We start from the raw sequence: 15,118 nt of genomic DNA, 5'->3' as shown, positions 1-15,118 counted from the left end.
CCTATTTAAGTCGGAACGGATGAGTTTAGTGGTTCATATAGAGTTGTGCGTCAGTCTCTGAGTGACGTTCAGCGCTGTGTGCGAGTGTACTGCTGTGAGTTTACAGTGCACCGGTTCAATGCAGCTTAGCAGTACAGTGCACTGAGTGTTATGTCTGTGTAACTGAGCCTATCGTTCTATTATCTCTTTCGTCGAGGAGTTGAGTCTCTTGTGTCCACCTGCTGTGGATTGAACGTGTGTGTCTCTGGTGCTGCGTGAAAGAGGTTAGCAAGGGACAGTGAACGTAGTCTGTTGTGAGTGTACGGACAGTATATGATGTTCATAATTGTGAGACTGTGTTGTACGCACGCCGTGAACTGGTGGCTGTGATAGTGTACAGCGAGTATAATTGTGGAATCGACTTAGAGAATAAGTGACAGTAGTGGAAGATTGAGTGATGTGATTGTTTTAGTCTGAAAGCGGTGGAGTGAACAACCAGTGTGACTGAGTTAGTGACAGTGTAGAGAGCACGAACTGGGGTAAATGTGTGTACTGTATAGAGTAAGTTTGGGTCCTGGTGTTTCTGTGTAGTGTATAAAGAATTAGCGGTAAATAAATCTTAGACATATAATTCAAACGCTGTCAGTTGTGTTTTAACATACCACTCCCACCACGTTACAATATTTTAGAAGCAGATCACTATTGAGCAACACTTACAAGTCGAGAAACAGTGGTATTCCATATAAATAACCATACTTCATATTTGTACTTCTTCCTCTACGTGAAAAGAGAATATATCACAGTTCTTCTTCTAACACGGGATAACGATAACATTTTCATAAATTTTAGGGTTTTAATTTGCAATAAATATCTTAAAAGTAAGTGATATTATTCCCACTAGAGCATGACCATGTCGATTTTGGTAGCTGCATGATCAGCGCTAGATCACACCCAGGCAGATAAACAAAGAAAATGTAACAGACTTTATACTAATGATCTATACCATTCTTTAACGAAATGGTTGTCAGTGATAGAGAAAAGTCGTACCAAGCAGGTTGTTGCGATGGGTGAGCACCTTACTGTAGACCAGCAGATCACCTGGACAGATCTGCATCGGGGGTATTACCACAATGGAACTGCGCCTTGCCCGAGGGGAACTGCAGTCCGAGCTCCTGCAAAGGGAAGACAGGTCTTCATCAATCATCATGACAGATACTTGAAAAGTGGAGTTACTAATGGCTCACTGCCTTGGTGTTCACGGTCTTTCGTTCTGAATTCTGAAGTCCTGAATGCCTGAAATACTGTGTAGTAACCTGTGTGGAGGTGATGAGTGTATTTGCAATTCGATTGCTTTGAATAGTTATGCACTTTAAAATTCAAAATTATTCACTCAAATATCTCATAAAAATGTCAAAATATGACCGGGCAATTTTCAAAATATGCACCAAAAATGTAAAAATCTACTGTTAGTAAACATATACAGTGAAAACATCAAAATAATGGATACAGGAGTTTAAAATGGAAAATCAGATTTTCTCAAATACTCTCTCGTTGTACATTTCAAAGGAACATTGTACATGTTCATTATGTTAGGAGTTAAAAATGAATCAGAGTACAACAATACCAAGTGTATTTTTATTTGCTATTGTAATAAAATAGAAATGTTACAAATATCTATTCTTTATTTCATTAATGAGTCACAATAATGTTAAAACTTTAATAACTTTCTGCGACAGATATCTGTGTAATCTATGCTCAGCTCCACAACAAGGGTCATTAACACTTGGAGAACACTATTAGTAGTGTATTTGATTTTAATGTTCGACTACGTTTCCTTCAAAATTAATTTCTGACACTCGCCCGATTATAAAGGGATATGATACTAGCCTGCGTCTTCTGATTAAAGCATCCTTCAGATCATCCTATTTCTCTGTTTCCTGATGGCGGTATATATTTATTTGCAAATGATCCCATAAGAAAAAGTCATCAGGGGACATGTATAATGGACAAGCGGAGCTGAGAACATCACCTCTTCCTATTCATCGCCCAGGAATTTATTTAAATATTCTTTGAACAAAAACACTATTGTGTTAAGACGATACAGATTGCAATAGAACATATATTAATAAACGTTAAATTAACATTTCAATTGCGAATGGCGTTGTAAACTGTGTTGAATTACCTGAAGAGGGCTGAACGTTTTATATTTAAACATGTTAATAAACCGTATTAATTTCAAATGTGGTAGTGACCACGTACCACAAAATATTAGTAGCAGTGGCACTTATTACGAACTGTGGTAACCAGAAACAGATATTGTAACCTCTTCTGGAAGATCTTGAACGTGATTGATTCCTTAGGAACTCGCTGCAGTATTGAAATGAGTACAGGAAGTCGGCGACTGATGTGGGACAGACGTGTGTTATTGCCCAACCTTTCAACACGAATTTATAGAGGGATGGAAGTGAATTGTTCACAAAAGTGTGTTCGTAGTGAGTGCTAGACCATTTTTGTTATAAAATTATGTAGTGATTATGTCATATACAGATTCTTTTCATTACATTTTGTTTTGCTCGCTATTTTAATTGGTTTCTTGTTGAAATTCTTCATCAGCCTTGTGCTTCTTTTAAGTTATATAATATTGTTGTTATATTTTGGTGAAGCTTCATACTTTTTTTAAATGAATTTAAAGTTTTGAATTTAAGGAAGTAGTTTTCAGATATGTGATTTAGGTTATTCCTTCTAATTTTTATTTTTTCATTTCAAGTAAACGTAAATCTTTAATATCTACCATCTATTTTAAAATGTGGCATTCTATTTTCTTAAACAGTTCGTTTGATCTAGTTAAACTGTTAGCGTTATGTGATCTTTGTGTTGTCGTTGCAATGGATATCTTTTGATGGGAAGTTAAAATTAGCAGTATCTGTGGGTGTCTGTGTTCCTCTTGTTGTGAATTACTTTGTGTCACGTAAAGGAGCCGGTCGAGGTTGCCTTATGTTCCCGGCTTTGATAATTTGGTTGTAATGTAAGCTTTTGTTTATTTCTGGTTTCTCACGTAACTTCTCTATAATTTATAATTACTCATTCTGTCGTATTTGGTTGGTTGTTATTAAGCAAATTAATTTCGATCCGGACTTAAGGGAAATGTAAGTATACATGCAGGGTATTCAGCCCGAAGACTGGTTTGATCACCCACAGCTCCGCCAAAAGCTGTCATAAATAGCTTAAGCGTCACTGAAGAGGCGAACTAGGGAAATGACGAATGAAGTAGTTTTCGGTTGCTTTCCACACCGAGCCAGAATTTGCTATTACATATCAGGCTGCCGAGCCCACTGAAATGAATGGATCAACCGACTCTATGAGCGATATTTTCACACCATGCATAGCAGGGACTGGCTGCGTAAGGAATGGCATTACTAGCATCACTCTTACCTCAGTCACTTTCATATTGTCAAAGCCAAGGATGAGACTGAGACAGGTCAATGAAAGTAACAAATTTATTCTAGCCCATACCAGAAGATACAGTGCGATCCGAGTGCTAGTGCACTGTAAACACTCCATCTCACCAGCAAGTGCACCTTAGGGAAATAGGATTTGCTAACATTAAAATTAAATTATTGTAATTATTTTCATATTGTAATTCAAGTTATTTCCTTACCTTATGTTATTAAGACTTTTATACTTAACCATTTAAGGATTTTATATTTAACCATTTAAAAATAAGAACCTGTCTTTAAGTTATTGCTTATCAAGTTAATTTACTTTTTATTCTTCATTAACATGTATTTCTGAAATGTATTAAAATTAAAGCTTTAACGTTGCTTTCATTTCAGCCTGAAATACCTCCTCTTAACAACCACGCAGATCCTCGGCATCCTCTACGCACCTTTCCTCATTCTGTGTAACTGTTCCTCTCTTGTGTTTCCTAGTATGGTGGTCCCGATATTCAAAGTACCTATAAAACCAAAAATATTGACCTTCAGTATTGACAATAGCTGGGCCAATTGTTACTTGAAAAATAGTAGACCAAAGTATGTTCTAAAACAATGGGTGTTGAATCAGCATTTTCCTACCCTTTGTTGAGTAGTGTAGCTATGTCAGTTCTGACACAATTACCTAGTAGTGCACTTATTTGGTTTCTTACACTGGTTCAATGACCACTCGGTGAGGTTAAAACGCGGAATAACGTCATAACCTTGCATACGAGAGCAATCCTAACCTCACAGACTCCATTGGAGAGGGCCAATTGTTCAGCGAATGATCTGGTATGCTTTTAACCCTAGGTGAGGTTATGACGTCATACCCATACGTACGATGGCAATGCTAACCTCGCGGACCACTGTGGAGGCGCTCTTGGAGGAGCCAAATTGGTTAGGTGACTTGCAGGTGAGGTCAAGACGTCATTATGACGTGTTAACCTAACCTTGCGCACGAACGGTAACATAACCTCGCATAGGCTCTTTATCGGCTCCCCTTGGAGGAGTTCAATCGCATAAGTGACTTGTAGTTGAGGTTATGACGCCATGATGACGTGTTAACCTAACCTCACTACGAGGAACGCTACCCTAACCTCATAAAGACTCTTTACGGGCTCCCCTTGCAGGAGTCGAACTGGTGAGGTGAATTGTAAGCGTGGTTAAGACGTGTGTTGACCTAACCTTGGCCACGAACGGTAAACTCACACAGGCTCTTTGCCGTCTCTCCTTGGAGGAGTGACGGAGCTGTGACATCTTAACACTGGCGATTTAAAATGCAGACTGTTGGCTAAGAGTGAATTTACCGTGCTCGATAGCTGCAGTCGCTTAAGTGCGGCCAGTATCCAGTATTCGGGAGATAGTAGGTTCGAACACCACTGTCGGCAGCCCTGAAAATGATTTTCCGTGGTTTCCCATTTTCACACCAGGCAAATGCTGGGGCTGTACCTTAATTAAGGCCACGGCAGCTTCCTTCCCACCCCTAGCCCTTTCCTGTTCCATCGTCGCCATAAGACCTATCTGTGTCGGTGCGACGTAAACCAACTACCAAAAAAGAGTGTATGCTTATCTTCACATAACATCATAACTAGAGCTCGGATTTCCATGCACTATCAAATCCAAAAGTATGCATGCATTCATGCACTATCAAATGACAATACATGCACAATAAACTGGAAAATATGCACTATCGAAATTCAGTTCCTCTCGAAACCAACGAAAACTAATTTAATTTAAGTTCATCCGTTTATCTGTCAGCAGTTTCTTAAGCACAGACCTGTCTATGTCACAAGAAGTGACAGCTGCATAAGTAAATGAAGACATTTTGGGTCATATTGAGGTCAAATTGTACGTCTTTGCATCTTCACCACAATACGTCTTTTATAACCTTGACGAACTCAAAATCAGGATTTGAACGGATTACTTCGTTCACCTCTCTACCTGCCGCAGCTTTCTTCCGTTGCAATGAGTGCAGATGATGATGTCTTCAATACAATAACTACTAATGACTGAAGCTGCGATATCATAGATGTGTGACGAGTGACAGTTCCGGGTAGGAAACGCCACGATAACACGCCACGGTTCAGTGCAAAACTAAGGTTTGTAGGGGCTATCTCAGTAATGCGGCGTGACAAAAGTGTGATGAAAGTTTCGTTTTGTTCGTCTAATATAGACGAAAAAATTAGAGGTATTTAGTAAGGCACAATTTACGGCTCAATTTATAGCAATTTATAACTGGGACACCTTATTCCTCACAATTACAGTGATCGATGTGGGGCATTCCGGCTTATGTCAATGTTTACTCAAACAATAGATAAGAAAGTGCTTGGTTAATTGGTTTATAGGACTTCTACCGTAGGTACTAACTTTGGTTGTCAAATACGATGTCAAGAACACATTCTCTCCGTCTGTCAATAAGAGACATAACCTGGAAATGCGGTCCCAGATTCTGCACACCAACATTCGTAAAAGGGATTATCATGCAACTTAACATTATATACGCGCCAAAGTCAGAAGAAAAGTCATATTATGCAATATAAACATCCAAATATTCGCTATTAAATCCAAAATCTTCAAAATATGCATCATGCATGTATTTTGTCATAATAAGGACAAAACATGTAAACATGCAGGAAAAAACAACGGTTATTTAGAATATTAAGTCATAAAACGAATATTTGCAAAGTTTGAGAAGTGTAACCAGTATGCATGGTGTGAGAATATCGCTCATAGAGTCGGTTCATCCATTCATTTCAGCGGGCTCGGCAGCCTGATATGTAATAGCAAATTCTGGCTCGGTGTGGAAAGCAACCGAAAACTACTTCATTCGTCATTTCCCCAGTTCGCCGCCTCTTACGCTTAAGTGGATACGGAGCAGTAATTAGTCACATCATGCACGCTGCATAAGATTCGGATCCCGAACCCAGAAAGCGAGTATTTTTTTTCTTTAAACACAATAGCAATCGTGAATGAACACTCAAAAACACACTTATGTGTGATGTTGCTCACAGTAATTGAGAACTTGTAATAATTATTACTAAAACTCTCATCACTAAACTCTTCAATTAACGTACTTTCAATGTAGTCATGAATATCGTCTACTGAATAAGTGACTGTCAGTGGCGTTAGCAATACTCATCGTAATGGAACTTGTTTATGCCATCACGCACGTTATAGTTATTGTATTTTTCAAACGACACTATTCCAAGAATATGTAGCTGAAGACCGACTTCGATCGGTGGATTAAAGTAGACGGCTGTTTCAAGTCCTTCTACGAGTACAGCGAACGTTCTTACATCGTTGGTCATTAGCTGCACGCTGATGCTCTTTGTTCACTGTCTGTGTTTGATATAAGAACATTAGACATAATTGCACACACATGTGTGTATTCAATTTTGCACGCGGTTTTTATCGTAAACAATGTCTGCACTGCTTCCGAAATAACGTATGAGCTCAAATAGAGGGGTAAGTCTCTATAACTATCGAAATACTATACTTTCGATTTGCTCTTTACGTAGGCAACGTGATGAGTTCCAGGTCCAAGACTGTTGTCTAAGTTGATTACAGCACACTCATATTCACGTGGGCATGCTGGTAGTTGATCACGCATATGAAAACCGCGAAAATAATGAATTTCTAGTTGTTTAGCAAACGTGAAAACTTCTTCGTGTGTTTGAGCTCGATGTGGCAGTGCATCCAGTAGACCTTTTTTGGTGGTATGTAGATACCAAGTCATTTTTGTGGTGCCGTCTGGATGTGTACGCATTTGCCTTGGAATGCAATTGCCTCCATTGTCTTGTTATGGCGTTCACTCTCTTTCAATTGTTGCTTCGCTTCTTGTACAGCACTAGCGCCAACCAGCAAAGACCCAAATGCTGCTAGTCCAGCAAACAGCACTGGAAGAAATCCACCTCGTTTTGGTACAGGAATAATTCGAGCACGTTTACAAAACATTGCTCTTCTCTTAGGAGAAATTCTCGCTCTTGCTGCGGGTAGTGCCTTAGTAATAGCTACTCGCGGAATTTGTTCCCCTCGAATAGCTTTTTGTGCAGCCTTTACAACTTCTTTCCATGCAACAATTTTAGTTTTGTTCTTCATAACTTCAGGATTTCGTTGTTTTACCATTCTGTACACGACTTAACTCGTCAAGAGCGATTTACGTATTGACCGTTACTTGTTGTTTCATTTGTTATATATTATTATGGGCTACTTCATTATTCACTCAGCATGAAGATTATAAAGCATTAAGACACTCTACCTGTTAGTGACATAGTGTCGTTTTCTCATACCTAGTTCTGTTTCAAATACACAAAAACGTCACGGAACATTGTTTCCTTTTACTATTCGATGTATTATAACTAGGGTATCGGGATGCCGCAAGACAAATTTTTTCTCACAGTCATTACGTCTTTAAATGGCATACGCTTCGAGAATATTTACGTTTTCGCAATGCCACTCTATCAACCACTATATATTATTTTACATATTGTAATGCAGGAACTGGTCAAAAGCTGGTTTGAAATATTTTAAATTTAGTGCACGTGAGCAAGGACTGCAACAGGATGATGTGCTTCTAATTCCGTTCTTATTTTTGACGATGTCGCTACAGAACAGCAAGACGTTATTCGTGCATACTTTAGTATGTGACGTCATAAATATGTAGATTGCTTCTATTTATGTCAAACCTGTTCTCGTGTTCCCAAGCAGTTGGTACGTGACAACGCTAATATTATTGTGCTTTTTCGACAAGACGAGCGCAACATGCGCCATGTGTATGACGATCATGTTAACTCTGATATGACATTGATTGTCTTTAAACGTTTGTGTGCGACATGTTAGTCATCGCAACGTTACGGATTTTTAGTTATTGATAAAGAAAGTAATGTTCATTATGGACGGTATCGTATGGGCTTTGATCATTTTATAACCATCAACACAGAATTACAGACTGCACTTGATCAAAACCCGATATCATGTCAGCATCCAGCAAAGAGATTACGCAACATATAATCCGTGCTCGAAACAGTATTCGACGTAAATTTAAAGAGCTTAAACGTATTCAAGCAGATTCTGATTTCTTTTTGAAAACGCAACTCGGTACACCACTAAACAAATTTTTAATTCTACTTCATCGTCCAAGTCTACTAAAAGTTCTGTTTCTGTGCAAACATCTCAAGATATATAGCAGCAATGACAATAAAATCTTGAAGAAGAAGAAAAATAGGAGAAGCAGGATGAGGAAGAGGAGAAGCAGGATAGAGATGAAGACTAGAACGAGGAAGAAGATCTTAACGTCTCCTTGCCATATAAGCGAGTTAAGTTTGTAACTACAGATGTTATAGCTGAAACACTTACTACATCAACACAAGATCTACCTTCTTTGTCTGATGTTATGTTCCTTCCAGAATATCGTAATCAGTTTAAGACCTTTATTTTTTTGCTACTTGCTTTACGTCGCACCGACACAGATAGGTCTTACGGCGACGATGGGACAGGAAAGGGCTAGGAGTGGGAAGGAAGCGGCCGTGGCCTTAATTAAGGTACAGCCCCAGCATTTGCCTGGTGTGAAAATGGGAAACCACGGAAAACCAACTTCAGGGCTGCCGACAGTGGGGAAGACCTTTATTCAAAGTACTTATGAATCACTTTTTCTTTATATAGAAAAGCTTTTTACAAGACGAACAAAACCTACGGTATTCGCTATGAAGACGACTGTTTTTGGATAGGCAATGCAAATGTTAATATTAATGCCTACACTTTCATCGTAAAAGGTGTTACCTATAAACCTACCAAAGGTCTCTTAGAACTTCTTTTCTCTCGAATACCGGACAGAGATATAATTTTTACAAAATGATCTTAAAAATATAAAGCAATATTTTTGCTACTGACGCCACACGACGTAATTACAAGAGGACAGAAGCTATAATTGCAAATAAGAGTCGTAAGTTTGTTTCTAAGCTGTTTCGTTCACATCAACTGTCTACACGCGGTCTGAATTTTATCTACAAGCCTTTGATGCCGTATGTAGACGGAAGATAATGGAATGACTCTAATTTACTCGTAGAACGTTTGCAACTTCGAAGAGCTTCGCAAGATGGTGGCCACACAGGTCACGAATCAGAAATTCTAGAAATAGAGAGAGAGAGAATTACTTTATTACACGTGGAAAAGATGATCTCTGTCAAGCTGACTTAGTAGAAATAATTCCTTACGTCTCTAGCAATAACGGGTATAAGTATATACATACTGTCATCGATTAATATTCTAAGTGTGTTTTTGCACAATGTGTGCATTTGAGGACAGCAGCTCAAGTGAAAGGTGACTATAAAGATATTGTTGAACAATCAAATGCTGCCCAAGGCTTCTTCAAACTGATCAAGGTAATGAGTTTTACAACAAGGTTTTTTCTTCTTGCCTCAAGTCACTTAGTGTTCATCACGACTCTTCGTACAGCAATCTCAAGGCAAGTGTTATAGAACGCTTTAATCGTACGCTCAAAACAATGATGTGGTGAGAATTTGCAGCAAAATATAATTATTGCTGGACTGATCTGCTACATAGACTTGTGTCTACCTACAACGATACACCTCATCCCACTGTCGGCACAAAGCCACGTCTTATTACTAAGAATGCACCACGCTTAGGTGCTATTCATCATGCAATTAAAACGGATGATACACGGCGCCATCGCTATAAAAAGGTGATTTTGTCCGCATAAGCAAAAACAAGCCTGTCTTTGCAAAAGTTGCGTATTAAATTTTACAATCTTTCAGGACAGCTTATTGAAAAAGGATTCTACATCGAAGAGCTGCAGAAGACAAACTATCCTTATCACTATTTAATCGAACCTGTTATTCGTCGTCGTGGTAATAGATTGTACGTAAATGTCTTGGTTTTAATCACAAATTCAATTCATTGATTTATAAAGAGGACGTACTTTAAAACTTGAATTTTCATTCTAGAACCTCTACCCCTCCTCCCTTCTATTACAAAACACAAGTATATACTTGTTAGTCAACACAATTGCTACTAGTTAAGTTAAGTAGGATAGGATTAACATTAGAAATCAAAGAAAACCTGCATTATGTTTCACAAATTGTATTTATTTTAGCATACGCACATTTTTCTTTCTTGAAGTAAATCTGTTTATTCCTTCTCACATAGATTATTTCTGCCGTCTTCGTTGTTTAATGCCACTACCCAGTAAAAGTTTTCCTTTCATTGCACCGGCAACGATAAGCGCTGCGATTTTTTCAGCAACTGTAGCATTACGTGACGTCACACGCTGCATAGTTTTTCGAAGCAAATTTTCATCTGCTGCACGTCTCAGTTCAGGTTTGTTTTCACGTTTACTAGCACGGTAAGCAAGAACGTGGTCTTTGCAAGCAGCATATAACATATTAAAATCAGTATCACCACACGCCAAGCGAACACCAAGTTTAGTGCCGGGACTACAGTATTTGTAGGTCGGAATATTAAGCTCAAAAGGAAGATCAATTGCTTTATTGGTGATTCCGTGCTCAGAATGGTTCTTCATATTTCTCCCAGCACGTGTCTTCATGTTTTTCTGTGCCTACGTGTCTGCTTTCTTCGCAGCCATTGTTAGTATTCATACATAAAGTCAACTCGTTAGTTTTAGGTTTATGATACAGTTTAGTCATTCGACTCGTACGACACTGTCTCACTGAAGATCTCTTAGGTAAACTAACTTGTTCCTGTTGTAGGCTACACGTTTGAAGCTCTGACAAACAGGATCTTGCGTCCACTCACGAAGCACTTTCTCTCAAGTCTTCCTTACAGCATTTGCAGCTACATTCGCTAGAAATGCTTTTGGTATTTTCTTTATCTCTCCTTCAGTAAATGTGTTTTGTTTTTTATTGCAAGAATAGAACTTTGCAGTTGACTTTTCAACTGCATTAAACTTAGTATCAGATAGGAATGACATGTTGCCTTTACTCTACAAATGTTTTTTTCGCACTGTCGGCATTTGAACATTGCGATTTTCATATCTACATATGTTTCTCACCTCCCGCCATGCACTCTAAATTCCGATTGCTGCTTTAATTCTTAATAATGTCGTGTATTTTTATTTTTAGATACCAAGTTCTTCCTGGTATTTGTTATTTTTAATAATTAATGTATAGTGACCAAGCCACCTGTAATCGGAGAAACATCTTTGTTGGTGGTTTGAAATAAATAAATAAATAAATAAATAAATAAATAAATAAATAAATAAATAAATAAATAAATAAATAAATAAATAAATAAATAAATAAATAAATAAATAAATAAATAAATAAATAAATAAATAAATTCTTCTAAATATTTCGTAGGTGTTCTTGTCTGTGAATGTCATTCCTCTGCCGTTTCACCATGGAATGTATAAGCTGTCTAGATGTTTTTGCTCCAATATTACGCTATTCTTGAAGGAGTATGTTTCTCAGTAGCGATTCACTTTATACGTGATTTTTCCTTACTCATAGTCTATATCTAGCTCACTCCATAGATGTTCATTCGGATTGAGATCTGAAGACTGAGCTGGAGTTTTAAGAGTATGTGTGGCGTATTTTAAACAACCAGAATCGGACAATCCCTGCCATATGTTTGCCGTTGTTGTTACGCTGGAAATAGTAAACCCAGTGTCTCAATTCTCTTCTTTAAATTACTTTACAGTATATCCAGATAAGCAGATCTATCCGTATTTCCCTTGATGGAAAATAGTTCCTCAACACCAGAAGTAGCGATATACCCCCAGAACAAAACATCACTATATTCATGCTTAACAGTTGCTTGCTGGGCCTGCATGTCTAGTTCACGCCAAATTTTGTTCTTCCTTATGAAGAGTATAAATCTTATTCTCGTCTCAGAATAACATTCTGTTCCAGAATTCTTGGTCCTCTTCTACGTACTCGTTTGGGAATGCCAACCTACTCTTTTTTACTCTTCTTCTATATGTAGAGTATATTGTAGATCTACCAGGCATAAAGCCATGCTGATATTCACTTATAGCCCTCTTTAGGAGAGTGAAAATACGACAATATAAAATCTGTACACGGATTTTGCACAGAGCGCATAAAATACAGACAGGTCGGTAATTCTCAACCATCGTATCGTCTCCAGATTTAAATATTGGACAAACTCTCTATATTTTCTAGGATTTGGGAAATGTCTGCTTCTTAAGTATCAAATTATGTACTCTCAGAAGAGGAATGCGTAACACTTCAGAACATGCTTTTATGCTGTAGGGAGGGCCACATGATTTTTTTGACTTTATTTTCATAATAGCTGCTTTATATTCACTTGCAGTTATACATTCTACTCCTACGGAATCGCTTTCCAGTAATCGCGGTGTATCCCGAATAGCGGTAAGAAGGTGGAGAAGAAGAGTATACAGATTTAGAAAGCGTTGCAATACCACTGGAAATACTTTGACTATTATCTAATGTAATATTACTAAATTTCATACTCTGTAAGGGTTATTCTTTATGAGTTCGCTTAATTTTTTTATAAAATTCCATGATATAGTATCTTTCGTGATGTTGTTTTGAATTTCAGAGATATAACAATTGTACGCTTTGTTGATTAATGTTCCAACATATTTTCTGAATTTTTTATATACATGATTACTGTGATCAGAATGTGTTTGACGTCTTCTATGCAATTCTTTCAATATGGATTATTTCCGAAGTAAACCAAGCTGAGTATTTGGTTCTCAAACAAAATGCTATTTTGGGGACCGCGGTTTTAAAGTAGGAATTAACTTTTAATTTAAAATGTTCTACTGCTTCATCTACATCTTCGATTTTTCCTAACTCAGACCAGTCCGTTTCTCGAAACATGTTATGTATACCAAAAATGTTTGCTTTCTGAAAATCATACGCTATGGTACGAATTTGCTTTATTCGATCGCGTTCATCTTTTGGTTCTAGAAGTAGTGGAAGCGCAGAGTGGTGTGCATCTCCTGGGACTAATGGATATTGCTCTCTGGTCTCAGTTACAGCACTTACATTAGTTGAAACGAGATCAAGAGTTCTACCATTAAGCTTCAAAACATTATTGAGAGATTCTAATTGATACAGAGACATAAAATTAGCTAGGGACTTGTATGCGATTCCACCATTTAACATATCATAATCTCAACCAACTATTAATGGAACGTTGAAATCGCCTACAAGTATGATATCTTGGCCTTTAAGTTTTCATTAGTTTCAAATAAATTATAAAATGTTAAGTATATTTCTAGATCACAGGCAGGTGGAAAGTATACAGATACAAGGTAATATGTATGATGATGTAACACTGTTTTAATACATACTGTCTCAATATCTTTAAATTTTAAAACTAGTTGCTGTGACATAATCTCCTGATTGACAATAATAAGAACACCTCCTTCCCTCTTGGTATCTATTCTATCTCTACCGATATACATTACACCTATTTTCTTACAGTTCACTATTGCTGACGTCACTACTTAACCATATCTCGGAAATTAACAATACATCATGTTCTGATTCGGTACTATTTACGTAAAATTCATTGTTTTGGTACTGAGTCCTCTCGCATTCCGATAATAAATAGAAGTTATATTAGAATCCATTATGATTGTGAAAGTTAAGTAGTTTTAGTTTGACTTACTGACGTCTTCAAATGTTTTTAGGTTATACACGTACTGGTCTCTTCCCGCTTGCGAAACTTTATATTTTCTGAAGGATCAACCCACAAATACGTGTAGTTCTTCTCATTCTTCAATCTGCGCACATGCCCAAGAATCTTCTTACGATAAGGAGTTAAGTTCTGGTTTATGTAGATTATTCTATTACTTGGAATGCCAAGCTTCAGTGAGTTCAGATTCCTCTTCACTTTACGTCTCCGAATGAAATTTTCTTTTCCTGTTCTCCGCACAAACTTCACAATGATTCCCACTGAAGACTGAATGAGTTGTTTCTTTTAATCTGTGGCAGGTGTGAAACATTTCGTTGTTCACTTCAATGTCCAATGCTCGACCTAACACCTTCACTAATTCCAGCGTGTCTTCTGTTTTCGTTTCAGGAATTCTATGAATTTCGATTGAATTCCTTCTACCATACTGGTCTAAATATTCAAGCTGCAATGTTACATCTTTAAGCTGCGTTTCAAGTTGAAGGTTCTTCTCTTTCAGTTCGTCAATGTTCTTTAAGCACAGTGCTATTTTTTTGATTGTAGCTTAATTAGGTCCGCGGCTGTCAAGTTTCTCGTGAGTTAATTCTAAACTCTTGCCCAGTTCCCGTTCGGTTTCCATGTTCTTTAGTTTCACGTTCTCTAGATTGGTCTATACACTTTCCATCTCAATTTTAACTTTCCCTATTTCATTCTTCAACTTAGTTAGTAGTTGGTAGATATCAAAAACAGATAGCGCATGCCCTTTATCACCACTGCCTACCACCTAACATGTCTTACACTTCCACAACCGTCCCTCCGATTTTATAATTTTCACGTCCTGTCCTCTTAATTCAGCACATTTACTACTTTACCAACCCTGATATGCTCTGCACTTATTTCTTGTGAACTGTTCCATTTGCGAATAGTTTTACTTCGTACTACATTTTACACACGAATTCTTAGCGGAGAATCTGCGAAACGGTGAATCGGTAGTTCAACGGCGATAGTACTCCTTTAGTTTGAAATTG

General features: G+C 37.6%; 1 protein-coding gene across 1 annotated transcript in view; it reads right to left on the bottom strand.

Annotated features, from left to right (window-relative positions):
* LOC136863663 (rho guanine nucleotide exchange factor 11) overlaps positions 1 to 15,118 on the bottom strand; it is a 673,199-nt gene that overhangs the window by 213,935 nt on the left and 444,146 nt on the right. The window contains exon 6 of the mRNA XM_068226029.1: positions 1,027 to 1,151. Coding sequence (XP_068082130.1) covers positions 1,027 to 1,151 — 125 coding nt within the window. The remainder of the gene's footprint in view (positions 1 to 1,026; positions 1,152 to 15,118) is intronic.

Source organism: Anabrus simplex, chromosome 2 (assembly GCF_040414725.1).
Source record: "Anabrus simplex isolate iqAnaSimp1 chromosome 2, ASM4041472v1, whole genome shotgun sequence".
NCBI classification, from domain to species: domain Eukaryota; kingdom Metazoa; phylum Arthropoda; class Insecta; order Orthoptera; family Tettigoniidae; genus Anabrus; species Anabrus simplex.
Note: the sequence above shows the minus strand (reverse complement) of the source record. Positions and strands in the feature narration are given on the sequence as shown.